General features: G+C 38.4%; 1 protein-coding gene across 11 annotated transcripts in view; it reads right to left on the bottom strand.

Moving 5' to 3' along the window:
- The window catches only part of VPS13D (vacuolar protein sorting 13 homolog D), a 191,016-nt gene that overhangs the window by 119,585 nt on the left and 54,860 nt on the right, over nt 1-16,571 (bottom strand). For 9 of the 11 annotated variants that reach the window (XM_030537965.1, XM_030537971.1, XM_030537970.1 and 6 more), the window contains 8 exons: nt 13,156-13,245; nt 11,981-12,121; nt 9,672-9,791; nt 7,786-7,860; nt 4,377-4,482; nt 3,710-3,862; nt 2,895-3,030; nt 1,740-1,787 (listed from right to left, as the gene is read on the bottom strand). In XM_030537965.1, the coding sequence (XP_030393825.1) occupies nt 1,740-1,787; nt 2,895-3,030; nt 3,710-3,862; nt 4,377-4,482; nt 7,786-7,860; nt 9,672-9,791; nt 11,981-12,121; nt 13,156-13,245 (869 nt within the window). The remainder of the gene's footprint in view (nt 1-1,739; nt 1,788-2,894; nt 3,031-3,709; nt 3,863-4,376; nt 4,483-7,785; nt 7,861-9,671; nt 9,792-11,980; nt 12,122-13,155; nt 13,246-16,571) is intronic. The other 2 variants (XM_030537973.1, XM_030537972.1) reach the window with 1 other exon arrangement.

A 16,571-nucleotide genomic window follows, 5' to 3' on the forward strand; every position in this document is an offset into this window, starting at 1 on the left:
TCTGGGTCAAAAAGGAAAATGAAAGAGGAAGAAGGCTGAAAGGAACAGGATCAACAGGATATGAAACCAGAATCAAAGAAGGTGAAAACCTAGACAAGAGCTCCCAACAAAGTCTGGACTCATTTCACATATACACGAAGGTGTATATTGTCTGGGTTTCTTGAGAACTGTTTGAAATATTGGAGTGATGTTCAAGATGCTCCCTAACCACAAAAATGCTGTTTTACTAGCTTAGTGGACTCTATCAACATGAAAAAGGACATAAGTTAAAGTTATACAAACAACCATCCACACTTGTGGTATGTGGGAGAGCTGATGTTGGTGACTCTCCATTTGAATGATGAAGAATGATGAACAGCTTTGTTTGGTCTCCTGAATTATTACTACATAACTATTATTGCTGTGTAGAAACCCTAGTCCTTCAGAAATTAGATTATTTATAAATAATCTAGTGTGCTAAGAGATCAGTTCCACCCAGTGTTGCTGGAGATGATAGAGAAGCAGCAACGTGTCATGCTGTTGGAAAATTAGTATGAAATGAGGTAAGTCACACAGAAGAGTAAGCGTCGTTGGTGTTATGCAGGGTGTCTTGCAAGGACGAAATAAGTTGTTATTCCTTGGGGGATGTCTTATTTTCTTTCCATTCTGCCTCAAAAAATAACAACTTTCCTTGCAAAGGAAATAATGGAAGAATGGAAGTAGCCATACAACAGGTTCAAGGAAATAGGAGTGATTAAATCAGATGTCAAATAAATATATTGTACTGCTGGGGGAATTCTGTGTCACTGCATGTGCACAGAACTCATGTCCCACATAAACATCTTTGCTTCCCTGCAGAAAATGATGGAGAAGCAAAGGAGGCCGCAAGAATGGTCATGCGCCAGAGGTGTCTGGGTGAGAGATGGTGCCATTCAGGCTAGCTGACTCTGCAGCTGGACACTGCCTCTTGGGTCCTAGTGCCAGTTGTCCTCCCCTTCTGTGTGTGCTGGGAGCCATCCTGTTTTCTGTAGGTGAGTGCCTGTGGTGGGGCAGGGCAAAGGGGTCAGGATGGTGGAGTGGGGGAAGAGGCAGTGGGGAAGGAGCGCGGATGGGACTGAGCAGGGGTATCATAGAATCACAGATTATTAGGGTTGGAATAGACCTCAGGAGGTCATCTAGTCCAATCCACTGCTCAAAGCAGGACCAACACCAACTAAATCATCTCAGCCAAGGCTTTGTCGTCAAGCAGGGCCTTACAAACACACTAAGTTCCTCCATACTTGGATCCTGCTGGGCTGAGCCTGCCTGCCCACATTTGGTGCAGAGGAGAAGGGCCCCGGGTGTTTCTGGGGCAGGCTCAGCCCTTGTGCTGTGTCAGGGTCAGGTGCAGCCTCACCAGCGAGTCCCTGTCCCCAGGGAAGAATGGAGGGAGGGAGTGGGCTTCAGGGTGATCTCCCACCTCAATGCAGCCAGTGGCCTGTACTCCCCATTGCCATGCTGGAGCCTCCACATGTATTTACTGACAAATAAAATTTGCTGAATTTTAAAATATTGTGCGCAGAATTTTTATTTTTTTGGAACAGAATTCCCGCAGGAGTAACAATTATCTGATTGCGGAAGTCACAGTATCATTGCATGGGTACAATCCGTACCAAGTCTGTCAAACTGTTTATAAAGAGAGAATAATAATCACTCTATTCATAGAATTATTCTACTTTAATTAACGCATGTCTAAAGGAATAATGAAAAAATGTACTCACATAGACGTGGGGATGTATTATATTTGTTCTACTGATAGGGCTCCCAACCTAGACAAGAATAAAGTAAAACTTACCAATCAGAGCACACTGTAAACTGCTAATGTCCCTTCTAAAGTACCTAATTGCTTTGTGAGAAGCAAAGCTAAACTGTAGTCCATAGTCTTCCTGATGTTCTCCATGGCTCTAGAGGTGTGTCAGGAAGATTAGTTCAAAAAAGTAAAATGTTATTCTTTCCTGTACTTTGTAGTTCTGTAACAACGAAGAGAGGGGAGGTGCTGGAAAATGTGCCAGTACTAGAGATATATGCAGAGTAGTTCTTTACCACATCACCTTGCGGACATAAGCAAAAACAGATCTTAAATATATATATGGCAAGGCAATTGAGATGATACTATGCTTGCTATAATATGCAACTGTCAAGACTACTGAAAATATGTAATAGGTCCTCCACACCCAAAAGTCCTGCTGAATAGTGATTTGCCCTTTGAATAATTTTATAAAATTAGAGCCAAGGCCTGCCTGATGCCAAGAGACCATCAAGTTTAAATTTCCCTGGGGATTCAGCAACTTGCAGCCTGTTGCCCTTCAGTTTCATTATCTACTCCTTATGACTACAGGACTGCTTTGTCAGTAGGCTCAACCACGAATGCAAACCTGTGGGCTGGTCTAATTAAATGTTTTCATTCACAAAACAGATTTTTGTCAAAGCAACGACACCTCAATACAACAGCCCCAGAATTACACAGAAATTGTCAAGATGGTTTATTTTCAATCAATCAGTTAACGATGGAAGGCAGACCTAATAAGCCTGCAATAGAGGAACAGGACATGGGAGCAATGTTGGTGGGATTCCTAATTTTAATCAATGGATCCATGACACCTTCACTAATGCAATATTTCTGTCATTCTAAGCCTCGATGCTCTGCTGAGCACAGACTAACTTTGATGACTACCGAATGTATGTTATTTTTGCAATGTGTAAAACTGGTAACTGACCCATGATCATTAAACACTCATTTTGAGCTGACTGAAGAGAAGGAAGGTCCTATCAGCGAACAGTCACTGCTTTAGAAATAAAATTTTGAAGAGAAGATTACTACCAAAGTAAACTTAGTGAAAAGATATCATTGAAACATACTCAGAATCAGAACTTACAGTAGAAGATGATGTGCTCTTGTCAGGTGCTGCATATCGGAAAAAGGTTCCAACTTTGTCTACTGACACCGGACTGACTTGTTCCCAGCCATTTACTCGCACTTGCAGTTGATGAATTCTTAGATCATGTGTGTGCCTGTCAGTTCAGATAAAATCAAATTATGACTAAACCATCATCTCACAAAGGAAAGCCAAGACAATAATTAGAACCAATATATGTCTGGATTTATCTGTTGTATTAACAGAAGATTAATTCTTGACTATTCAAATGTAAAAATACAGTTGTCTATTCTAAGGATTTTAAAATGTGCTTTTATCCAAGGTCAGCTAATACAAATTACACAAATAAAACTACAGCCCGTATGCACTACATGCAAAACAAAAAATAAACTTGTTAAATATTTGTTAGTATCCTCTGGTTTTAAATTCAACTGCTAGCCAACACATATTCTTCACAGAGCGTGCAGACATTCAGTTAAGTAAAGGAACAATGTTTTCCCCACCAGTTTCTCTAGAAATACAGGAAATACCACTTTTACAAAATTAAAATGAGAAAAATCATTTATACACAACTCCCATTGACATCAATGTGAATTGGTTGCATGTCTAATGGCAGAATTTAGCCACAGATATTATATATTTTCAAGTATGTAAAAAATTAAGGAAAGATTAAGAAATTGCCAAATATTAAAAAAAAATAAAAATCTACTGGACAACATTCCAAAAAGTATATTCTCGTGAATGAGTATATAAATGTGTGTTCCTGTCAACATGTGAATAAATTCCAAAGGAAAACTGATGGTTTTCTCCTTCACCTGTGTCTTAGTTTCCCTCTGGCTTCAAATTCGAACGGAATCTCCCCACTAGTGAGAACTTCTCGCCACTCACTGACATTGTGTGCATCATCAAGAAACGTTCCATTTTCCTCAGGAACGACACCTGGACTCCCACTGTGAGATAGTGCAGCACTGTAATCAGAACAACACCAGACTAAAACTTCTGTGGTATAAGTAGTTGTTCTTAATTTGTACGTATTTCTGAACAAAAAGGCAACTTAGCATCACAATATGGTAAAACCTGTCTTACAAGAGAAAACTAACAGTGCTGCAAAAAAAAAAAAAAAAAAAGAACTGTCTATCAGAGATGGTTTTTAAAAGATTTAAAAAGAAAATCAAACATTGTACTGGTAACTTTGGGAATGCTTCAAAGTGATTAAAGGATCATCATGATTAGAGATTTTAGCTTGTTTTAAAAAATTTAGATCCAATATGAAAGAAAGTGATTTTTTTTAATTTATTGCAAATGTCACTATGCTTTCTCACAGCTTTATTTTAAAAAATTTTGAATTAAAAAAAAAAGTTGCCAAGAAGGGCAAGATACATCAACAGAAAACAAATCTATTTTCTTCTCCTTTCCCACAGCACCTGCATCACAGAAAGGCATGACCAATATTGTCACAATGATACCATAACAGTTCTTTACCGGGTAGGGGTAGTAGTTAGGGTAGCAAACCATAGAGTGCATCCGGTGTGATTCCGCAACGCAAATGGTACAAAGGGCTGTCTGCGTTTTGGGGTCTTCATTTCAGCTATAAAAGAATAAAAGAGGGCTTTATTAAATGTATCTCACAGAAACATGTTAGGTACTGACAAAACTTGGTGGAGATTTCACAGTTATAATAAATCAGAAAGTCTAGAGAACCAAAACTGGAACAAAGTGAAAGAGAAAAAAGTAGAAATAAATAGAATACTAGAAATATAAAAGCATTTACACACACACACACACACACACACACACACACACACACCTTGTGTCAAACTGTCATCACTGAAAACTGAAGTCCTATATTCACAGAACAGGTATACAGTGAGCAAAGGAAGCTTTCTCTGCACAGTCTCACCAATCTGCATCAGCCCCAGATCAGAGGCTCTCCCATTAGGAATGAAAAGTCAGTTCATTCACCATGTTCATTCATTCTTTGGTGCCTCTACCAAGAATGGCAAACAAGTATCTCCACAGTGGCGGTGATTATTATGTTGACAGCTGTCCAACTAGGAACTGGACTGAGATCTCCAACACATTTCATATATGCCCAAACACTCATGAGATGGTAACCACACACAGTTACTACTAACCTGGGTTGGACTTAAGCCATCAACTAAAGAAGAAAAGCTCTGCATTACTCACTACAGATCACTGAGCCATCCAGTATCCACTTAAAAGTTATATTTAATCATTAACAATGACAGCAAGGCAGAAATATGTTGTCTGTACAGCTTAAGGTCATTTTAGATCATAAAGTAAACAAAAACAAAATCAACCTGAATGCATCCAAAGAAAAGACTGGAACTGTTAAAATGTAGAACAAAAGGCTACACAAACATTGAATAATGAAGTTCATCTATCATAGCTGACCTTTTTCATGTAATAAAGAGTGTGTATGTTAAGACTGTTTTATTAACAAGAGCAGAGACTACCCTGCTATTTCCTATTACATTGCATTCTGTCAACTAAGGCTATTGTCATAACGGGATATTGTTTCTGACTGACAAAAACAAATGGTCAACGTTTCTTAAAAAAAAAAAGTGGCTGCTCACTAGATTTAATCATTAGGAAAACATCACTAGAACAAAACGGTTTTAAAAAAATATAAAGGAATGAAGCCTAATACATGGCTCAGCATACATTTTTCTGAAAGTCAGAAAAAGAGCACAATATTTTAACTATTGCCTTTCACTGCCCTCCGGCGGTGAATGGATTCACGAAAAGGCAGCACAGAAATTAAATATTATAATAATTGACAATCATTTATCTATTTTCAAATATAAATGATTGTTTCTAATGCTTAATCATTGCCTTTACGATGAAAAGCCATATAAATATAGGTACTTGCATAATTCAGTATTTCTCATATTCTGAGGATTTATACTCCCACCACGACATAAAGGCAGTAGTTACTGAGTTCAGCAGGAAGCATGTCTCTAGTTTTCTATATCTACTGGGGCAGACCCTCAGCAGGTGTAAGTTGTCATTGCTCCTATGACTTCAATGCTATGACAATTTACAGCTTCTGGGAATCTGTCCCACGAAATACAGGAATTTATTAGTGGATAACAGATATATACAATCGCTGCCAAGGGTTTAGTCCTGCATAGTTTGTTCAACTGCTTACCTCACACAAATAAAATACATGTTCATTACCTTATTTATTTTGACACTTTTATATGTTCTTGTGGCAATATAAATTTTGAAAGTATGTAGAATTAGCAGTAAAAGCACTTAAAAAGTGCAAATTTAAGGAATAATTACAAAGCTTCTGAACAAAGTGGTCAGGAGTGCCTACCAACAGTAAAAACCCTACAGCAGTCTAGGTCTACAAAACATAATAGAGCACCTTAATATGTCTTTCTTCATACACATACTGACAAGTTGCCAAAACAGTCCATCCTTTAATATGTTACTGAACATCAAATTCAACAGTGAATGAAAAAGGATGTCTATATTCTAAATAAGGTTAGTTACGACTTAATAGTGATTCCACTGAAATTGCTAGAAATTTTGCCATCAATTTCAAAAACAGGAAGATCAAGTTCTTCCAGATCAAAATTTTGTCTTCTGCCACTCACAGATTCGCAATCATCTTTCTGACAATGGGCTAGATTTAGTAAAATATAGCTGCCTCCAGTTATATAGGATTACAGAGCAGAAAAGCATACTTTTAATCTAGCTCTTAATCAATTGCTGATTTATATTTTCAAGAGCAATTACAAAAAAATTTTTTGGATTGTGTCAATAATGTTATGGTATGATGATTTTCGAAATAAAACATGCTGTCCAGATTGCAGCTTCTCAAACTGCTGATTCAAAAATATAAGAAATCAGAACTAAGTGATTTTTTTGCACGAGTTATTTTCTTTTGTTTCAACTCTCATTAAAGTCGATCGTAAAAGTGTAAAAGATTATAATTTAGCCTTCCAGTAATTAAATTTTGGATGAACACAGAAGTTCTCTCTTACGCAAGGTTTTCACTTTTACATACCATATTCTGAATGTATCTGTGTGCGTATCATTTTAGTACAAAAACTCATTAAAGGGTCTAAGCAAAATACATTACTCCTCAAAAAATTAAATCTGCATATAGCTCTTAGAATCAAAAACAAGTTTAAAATATATGAATTATCTGTGCACCAAGAGTAAAACATTTATGAAGTGTGATATAAAAAGACTTCAAATGTAGTTTTATTTCAGGCTTTTCCCCCAACCATTTGTTAACCTTTTTACATGGGAAATGACTTACGTCAAACTTGTTATTTACTTTTCCATGACTCAAACTGAAAATAACCTGTTATTTTAAACAGAAAAACTGTCAAAGACAGTAGAAGTTAAACACACAGCACATAAATTAACATTTCATTTATTTAAAATGTTTTACTTTCTGATGCTCACTGAAAACAGATAAATATGCTTTTCAAATCATCCTAATTTTGAATACACTGAATACAGCAGGGGTATTCAACAGATTATGAGATCTTGGCATTTAAGAAAGTGTTTACAGCACTTGTCTACACACTGAGGAATTTCCACAAAACTTCTACCCTATTGCCTAGGAAATGGACTCAGAGCAGGATATGATTCCGCTTTCATGATAGCTTTCCTAGATAAGTTGAGCAGCGAATCCTTCCTCCCTGCCGACAGACCCAGAAAATACACAGAGGGATAGACAGGGTGCACGACAGGGATGAACAACTCATATATATGGTACTTGTTACCTTTTATATATAGGAATTAGAGGTTTGATTTATAGGCAAGTCACTTATGCAGCGCAGTATTTGTTGAACCAGACATTTCTTAGAAAAAACAAAGCATTCGCTCTCTCTCTGAAGTACAGTACCTCTAGTATAGATCTGATGTTCTAGGTTAGTCAGACTGGCTGTACTCCTAGTTCTAAGGTAGACAAGGGGAAGGCCTGGCAGACAGGAAAGACAAAGTTAGCAGGTAAGAAAAAATGCAGATATACAGGCAGATGCTTCTGTATTATGCATACAAGTATAAGGAGAATCACACAGACGGTCAGCATCATGCAATCAGTAAATGGGTACTATCCATTTCCTAGTACTAAACTAGAATTTGAGAATTTCTATTCCTTCTGGAAAAAAGTTCCAAATGCTACATGGGGGAGAAGGGCAAGTCTAGAACATCTACATGCAATGCTCTCTTAGAATTAAGGTGAATATTCAAAGCAAAATGTTTGGCCAGATTTAATAGAGTTTCATTCAAATTCAGCTGTCAAACTGGTTAACCTTAATATCTCCTGGCTGATCTGAGAAACATGGAATTAAATTAGGGAAAGCTTCAATGTTTATTTCTCAACTGATTTAAAAAAAAAACAAAAAACAGATCACGAGGATCATATTTTCTCTTTGATGGGGATATTTTATTGTTCATGTTCAATGCGTACTGGTAAGTAAAACTAATAGAGTCAGGCCAAATTACAGTTACTGTAACAATACTGAAAACCCTGCTGGGATATTAAATTCATTGGCTCGTCATGCTGGGAAGATCACTGCTATTACAGTTTCACTGTGAAAGCTGACACTGATACAGAAAAAGTCCCAGGATTAAATTTGCTACCATACCAAGAAAAATGTCAATAAAACAAAAGAGGCCTGTATTTCCTTTATTAGACCAGGAGAAGTATTGTTCTGAAAAGTCATGTTTCTGCAGAAGCTGACTGTATAGCAATTAAGTGGCATTTGGATTGCCAAACTAACCATTTGCCTTGCAGGACTACAACTCAGAACTGACATCGTCCAAGGATTTCAGAACTTTCTGAAACTTTATGGTCTGTTCATTGAGGAGGGGAACTTATCTTCTGTATTATTGGGCAAAAGATACCTCATAGGTGAATTAGTGCAGCCCTGTGAGAGTGGGACAGACCAGCGTTTTTCTTTTTAAAATTGACTCCTAAAATAATCTCATAATCCTATGGAAGAGGAGCCAAAAAAAAAATACAAAATAGATGCTTTTTGTCGTTTCTTCTTATTTCCTTATTCTCTTTTTTTAGTTGTAAATGCCAAATGAACAGAGTAACTTTGGGCACTAGGAGGAGAGAAATTTTAGGTGTAAAGAGCTTTTTATTTGGCAATGAAATGTTTACTGAATGGAGGACACATTTCTGAAGCTCAAGACAATACCTGAATTCTCCAAAGAAACTAGAAAAACTGCTAAGACTTCTAGAACTTTAAAAAAAAAAATCACATTAAGTCATGTGACAACTAGAAGCAAGTCAGCTGTCCAGCAAAGAGTTCGCCAGTTCTCAATGGCCTCAGAGAAATAAGACTTGGTACAAAGAAGACTGAAGTGATCTTATTTTGGAGATCATTAACACTATCTCATAGCAAGCAAAAGAGTACTGAGCAACATGAGGCACAAAACCTCTCCAGGGTTGAATGTACTACCACCATTATACTCAGCTTATTTGTTCTTTTATATGATAGTATTATAAGATAGATGCTCTTAGTGAATGGCAAACTGACAGATATAAGGACGTAAAATTAGCAGTGCATATTCTTAATTCAAAGCCAAGCATCCTAAAACAGAAAATGCTCTTAGAGGGATTATTGCAGTACAACAGAAACTAAATTCTTCTTGCCCTGAATTCCTTAAAATGCACTGTGTGCTGATAAATACCAAACTTTAAACTTGCAACGTTATGAGTGAAACGGTTGCACGTCAGGACTTCCAGATAAAGAAATACATGATTAACGAAAGTCATACTCTGTCCGAAGGATGGTGGGTCCACAGAAGATCCCATCCAATCTTCTGATTTGACTGTGTCCACTTTCTCCTGTTTACAGTAATCTGCCATCCATGACTGCTTGGTACTCGTGTACTGTTCTAGAGGGATATAAACAAAAAGCTCATAAGAATAAGGACAAATGCTAAATGTCAGCTGAGACGACAGCTGAATAAAGTACCAGCCAACTACATGAAATGGATGTTAAAGTCATAGGATTAAAATTACTCTTCCATATTTAATTGACTAATAATTTATCTCAGTTATTTTAGCTGCTAATTGCAATAGGCCACTTTTATAGGTTAATTTCAAGTCTCAGCGGTTTGCTCAAAACCACCACCCTCAGCTACAGTCATGTACTGAGCTTATTTATATTATCTTCCTATAATTGTTGTTGTGGTACTTTGATAACATTCCTACCATTTATTTTCTTAAAAATGTTCTTGGAGGGGGTAATATCACAATTTAAAGGGAAAATTCGTCTTATTTACTGTATCAGCTTCAGACACAGTTTGTAATGGTTTTGAAAGTACCACACAAGATTATGCCACTCTTTCATATTATATAAACATGCCCAGGGAAGAATAATCAATGTAACATTAATCAGTTTGCTGGCACTCACAAGTTTTAATAGAGTGCCCAGGAAAAGAGAGAGTGTGGACTAAGATGATTCCACTCCTCTACTCCAGCTCCCACGTTGGCTCCCTCTGCTCTGCCAGCACCACTTGGAGCAGGACAATTTAAGAAATACTTTAATCCCTGAGGTGGCATTTGAAGGAGACAATAAGCCTTCTTCTTCATTGCGATCAAGCCTAGAGTAAACCAAAGATCCTTAGCTGGCTCAATAAACTCATGAATAAGGACAGTTAAATGCAAACTGCTGGTTTTTTTCTTTGTAGTTTACTCTTGTACTGCTGTACCATGGACACCTGGAACTTCAATCAGAACAGGAAATGCATATTATAGCCACCTCTCCATTATCGATGCAGAAAAAGACTAAGGGTATGTCTACATCTACAATTTTGCAGCGCTGGTTGTTACAGCTGTATTAGTACAGCTGTATAGGGCCAGCGCTGCAGAGTGGCCACACTTACAGCAACCAGCGCTGCATGTGGTGTTAGATGTGGCCACACTGCAGCGCTGTTGGGCGGCTTCAAGGGGGGTTCGGGGAACGTGAGAGCAAACCGGGGAAGGAGACCAGCTTCGCCGCGGTTTGCTCTCGCGTTCCCCGAACCCCCCTGCAAACCGCAGGGAAGGAGACCTGCTTGCTCGGGGATTCGGGGAACGCGAGAGCAAACCGCAGGGAAGGAGACCTGCTTGCACAGGGGTTCGGGGAACGCGAGAGCAAACCGGGGAAGGAGACCAGCTTCGCCGTGGTTTGCTCTCGCGTTCCCCGAACCCACCTGCAAACCGCAGGGAAGGAGACCTCCCAACCGGGGAAGGAGACCTGCTTGATTATCAGAGGCTTCCTCAGGTATGCTGGGATACCTGCTTATTCCACGGAGGTCAAGAAAAGCGCTGGTAAGTGTCTACACTTGATTACCAGCGCTGGATCACCAGCGCTGGATCCTCTACACCCGAGACAAAACGGGAGTACGGCCAGCGCTGCAAACAGGGAGTTGCAGCGCTGGTGATGCCCTGCAGATGTGTACACCTCCTAAGTTGCAGCGCTGTAACCCCCTCACCAGCGCTGCAACTTTGTGATGTAGACAAGCCCTAAGACAAAAACGTTCTGTTTGTCTAGGAGAACCCATATCTCAAGTGTCAGCTGATGGTGAAACATGGCACTTTTTATTATTTAAGCCAAGAGTCACTGTGAGATTTTAAAGTGGAATCAAAAGTGAGAGCTTCGTGACTCAGTCTTCCCATAAAAACATTGATGCATATCATTACTGAACTAAATGAGCAGTCGTTATATATCAGCTTGCTGAAAACTGAAAAGCATACTAAAATATTTTCAAATTCTTGAATGTGGGAAGTTTTTAATGAAAGCCTGCTTTTCATTAAAGATAAATTACCGCTAGCATCTGAATTAAGATAATTCAGATGACTAAAATAAGAATGCCTACTATGCTGAAAAAGATGTAGTTAAATTCTTCACACTTTTACCAATGCTGATAAAATACAGAATGCCTGAACCAGCACTTCCCTACAACCACCACCTTAAGAATCTAAAGAAACTTATAACAAGGCTTACGTCAAGGGACACTGATGGGACTCAGTTAGCAATGTTTAATGTCAGTATCGTGTGCTAGACTAGATAATGTTCTACGCATGTTCTCATACACACCAGTTAACACAGAGGTAATATTGATATCCAGACGATGTTTAGCCTTTGCTTCCAGCTTCAGACGGGAAGGGTGAAGGCGGCTGGCTGCCTGTTGTTGCCAGGATACCGAGCATGGCCATGGCTCAATAAATGGCTCCCAACCTGAGAGAACACAGGAAATATTACCTCCATTAGACAAACATCTTAAGTTCATGCTGGAAAGCTGTTTACACACATAAATGTTCAGTAAAGACAAACTATGGTGAAAAGGCCTCCTACTTTCAAACACTGTTCAAGATGAACTTTTATATTCAACGGTCAAGCAAATTTCCAGATCGTATGAAGTTGTTCAAATAGGAACCATGCCAAATATACCCTGATATTCTTATCTAGTTATGGCAGGTTTTAGAAGAAACTACAGCCTCAAATGAATACTAATTAGTGGTATGACTGAGTACCAAATTCTCTCCTTGTATAAATAAGCAGAATTTCACACAATTGCAGAGAATTTGGCTGTGAATCGATGTCTACTACATGATATCATGAAACACATCCCAAAACCAGGAAATAAATTACTCATTCTGTCTAGCTAGTGTAGCTAATTACTTCATCACTGACAGATTATTCCTGAAGATGTCTTCATTGGAGTTTTTTATATAAAAATTGTAGAAACATTGTGAAAAATGTAGTTGTTCCTCCCTCGCTTAGTGTTTGATTTAAACCCTGAGCTATGAGAGTTGTACACTTTTTCAAAAATCATATCTAAAGGAATTGTGATGTTCTCATTGTCCATACAAATGTCTAATCCTATTTGCCTTTTATCGGCTCTGAATACGTTAGATTTAAATTTTAATTGGATGTCTTTACAGTTCTTGTATTATAAGCAAGGTTAAGTAGCCTGGAACAAGAGAATGAAATACCAAAAAGGAAAGCGAGTATAAAATAACAAGAAATGGGACTAATAATACAAGTAAGGATTTTAAAAATATATTTGATTTTAATGTTGACACTGTGTCTATACATTTCTTTTCCATCATGGTGTATTTAACGAAACCCCTTTGTTCCATTTGCAGACTTGCTGAAACAGCAGCCCACCCCACCCCTTCCATAAAATTTATGTTGAGTGAACTCCAGACTGCTAAAGCATGCAAGACTGCTTTCCAACTCCTACAACAATGTATGCATTTTATATTTACCCGAAAGCTCACGGTTATAGTAATCTCCAGAGAGTGTAAAATGAGCATAGCCTTCGGGGCTGGCTCTCACATGTTGGAGAAAATTCAAACCTGTAACGAAAGTAAACATTGTACTAATACAAGAAAAAATATGACTAAGTCCTTAATTTAAAGTTGCCTTAAGCGATGAAGAATTTTATAAAAAATACTAAACAGTACAAACAAAGCAACACAATTGACAATTTTCTTTTAATCAAACAATGTGATGTACAGATAATTAAGGATTATAGTGTTACCACACCCAAGGACCCATATCAGGACAGGGGCCCTACTGTGCTAGGTGCTGTACAAACTGAGGTGGACACAGTCCCAGCCCTACAGCTTGTAATCTGCCTCTAATACCACCGCCTTCCATCCCAGTACCAGAATGAAACCCTCATGATTGTCATAGTTTCTCAAATATATTTAATCTACTCTAACACAGTAGGCTGCTCCACTGAATATTATTGAGAGACTCCTCAAATTTTCACAGATTGGCAATTATTTGTTTGTCAGATTAAACAAAAAAGTACAATGGTCACTTCTCCAAATATAATATGGCAGAAGGCACCAAAACAAAACCCACTACAGTATTGTAACCCAGGTTCTGAATCAATGCCAAACAGCACAGCTAACTTTGAGGGCTTAACGGACGGTCCTAAAGTTTAGTATCTTGAGAACTAACAAGACTAGAAATAAATGCTGCATACAACTGGTAAACTGTGAATGATTGGTAGCATTCACAAATTGCCCCCCCAAAAAAAATTCTTAGTTTTTAAAAAAATAGTGTACATCTGATTACCATCTTTTTGCTTCACATTTCAGTTAACATGAAGTTAGCAGCTGGTATCTTGACAGCTATTAAAACTAAACGCCATTACTAAACAATATCTGCAAGTGTCTAGGAATACAAGATTTAAAAAATAGCATAAACCATTCATCTCGGTCTTTAGCAACCTGTGAGACAGTTGGCACTGGAATCCTGTTGCTACTGAGGTGGGGAAAACAGTAAAATGTAGCCAGCATGACAGAATTTTGAGGTCCAATAACTCTAAACTTCAAGAGCTGAACACTCCAAGAGACTAGTACAAATACTACCAGGACCAATAAACTTCCCAAGCTTTGTCCTGGACTAGTGATCCAAAAAAAAGAAGCAAACATTATGAGCCCTGCAAGGTAATCTGCCAAAAGACATAATTATAGGTTACTTTAATAGAGGAAATGTTCCTTTCTTTTCCTGTATGTGATATCTATGCAAAAAACACTTTGAGTCACTTTTGCCAGAGGTCAAGACAGACAGTTATTTAGCTTCCTTCCTTAATAAAAGGCTTAATTATCTACTTCTTAATGGAACACAGTCTCCCACAACCTTCAGTCAGATTTTACAGCCCAGGGTACACAGTAAAATAAAAGGAAAAATAGCAAGGATGCAAGAGAAAACTCCATACTTAAGCCATTCTGATTACTTTTGATTAAAGAAAAGTAGGCTCTCTTTAGTGAAAAAAGAATCTATTCTATCACAAAGAAGGCATTTTGAAATCAGAAGTCAGAGACTAAAGCCAGACGGGTACATTGGTTCATCTAGTCTGATCTTCTCTATATCATAGGCCTCTACCACTACCCCCAAGAACCCGCACACTAAACCCAACCACTGAAATTAGACCAAAGCATCACAGCCCACAGGAGACTAGACTATTATTTGCACTGGTATAGAATAGGACAGACTGATGGGCACCAGTGCCTGAGGCCACAGCAGCAGCAGGAAAATGATTAAGTGAGATATATCCAGTTAATCCTGGCAAGTGACCAGCGCCCCTATGCGGCAAAGGCAGGCAGGCATATATATATAAAACAACGTCATCGGCAATCTGACCTGGGGGAAAATTCTTTCCCAACCCCCACATACGGCAATCAGTTAGACCCTGAGAATGTGAGCAAGAACCAGCCAGCCAGGAACCTGTCAGAGAAAACGTTCAGTGCCAGCTCAGAGCCCTGACCCACCCCATCCATTATCCCATCTCCAGACATGGCCATCCCTGATACTTCAGAGGGATACAGATTTACAAAATAACAGAACCTATAGTGGGGAGGGGAATCCCGTCCTGAGATCTGCAGCTGGCTAGCTGAAACCCTGAAGCATGAGCTTTTCGGAACATGTGACATAAACTGGAAGTGAGCCCCAGGGCTGCTGAGGGCCCTGCCCGCAACTATCCATCACAAGTAACTCTGTCATACAATCCCACTCAAATTTATCCAGCTCTTTCTTAAAACAAATTAAGTTGATTAGCCCCACACAACTCCTACTGGACTTAATTTATTCACAGCCAGTTTATCCCCATTTGTTCTTGTGCCAACATTGTCCTTTAACTTAAATAGCCCCTCATCATTGCTGGTATTTAATTACCCTCATGTATTTCTAGAGAACAATCACATCCCTTCTCAGCCTTCTTTCGGCTAAACGAACCAAGCTCTTCCAGTGTCTTCTCATAAGAGAGGACCTCCATTCCCCTGACCATCCTCGTAGCTCTTCTCTGCATCTGTTCCTGTTTAAGTTCATCTTACGTGAACATGAGCAATCAGAACTGCACACAGTATTCCAAACGAGGTTCTACTGGTGCCTTGTACAAAGGCATTAACACGTCTATATTGCAACTGATAATGCTTCGTCTCACACATCCTAGGATTGCATTTGCTTTTTCCATAGCCACATCACATTGGTAACTCAATCAATCACAGGACAATTACCAACACACTGAGTTTTCCTCTTCTCTCGCTGCCAAATTATGAGTCCACAGCTTGTAACAGAAATTCTTATTATTAGACTCTAAATGCATGACCTTGCACTCTGTACAATTGAATTGCATCCAATTTATGTCACTTGGTCTTCAGAGTCATCCAGATCTTCCTGTATAATATTCTGATCCTCCTCTGTATTGACGATGCCACCAAACTTTATATCAGAAGCAAATTTCATTAACATACCTATTTTTTGTGCCAAGGTCATTAATAAAGATATTGAATAAGAATGATCTCAAGACCGATCCTTGAGAAACTTACTAGTAACCACCCTCCAGTTTGATAGTTTATCCTTCAGCACGAACTACTGCCTTCTCCCCTTTAGTCAAGTCCTTATCCATCTTACAGCTTTTGTACTGATCCGTAATTTAACTAATAATTTCCCACGTGGTACCTTTTCAAATTCTTTACTGAAGTCCAAATATATTAAATCACTAAACTTCCCTTATCTAAAAATATCAGTTATTTTCTCAAAGAAGGAAATCAGGTTAGATTACAATCTACCTTCGGTAGACCCATTTTGCATTAAATATCCCTTACCATTTAATTATCCTTTCCTTCACAATTTGTTCTAAAGCCTTGTGTACTACTGAGGTCAGACT

Source organism: Gopherus evgoodei, chromosome 18 (assembly GCF_007399415.2).
Source record: "Gopherus evgoodei ecotype Sinaloan lineage chromosome 18, rGopEvg1_v1.p, whole genome shotgun sequence".
Classification (NCBI taxonomy): Eukaryota; Metazoa; Chordata; order Testudines; family Testudinidae; genus Gopherus; species Gopherus evgoodei.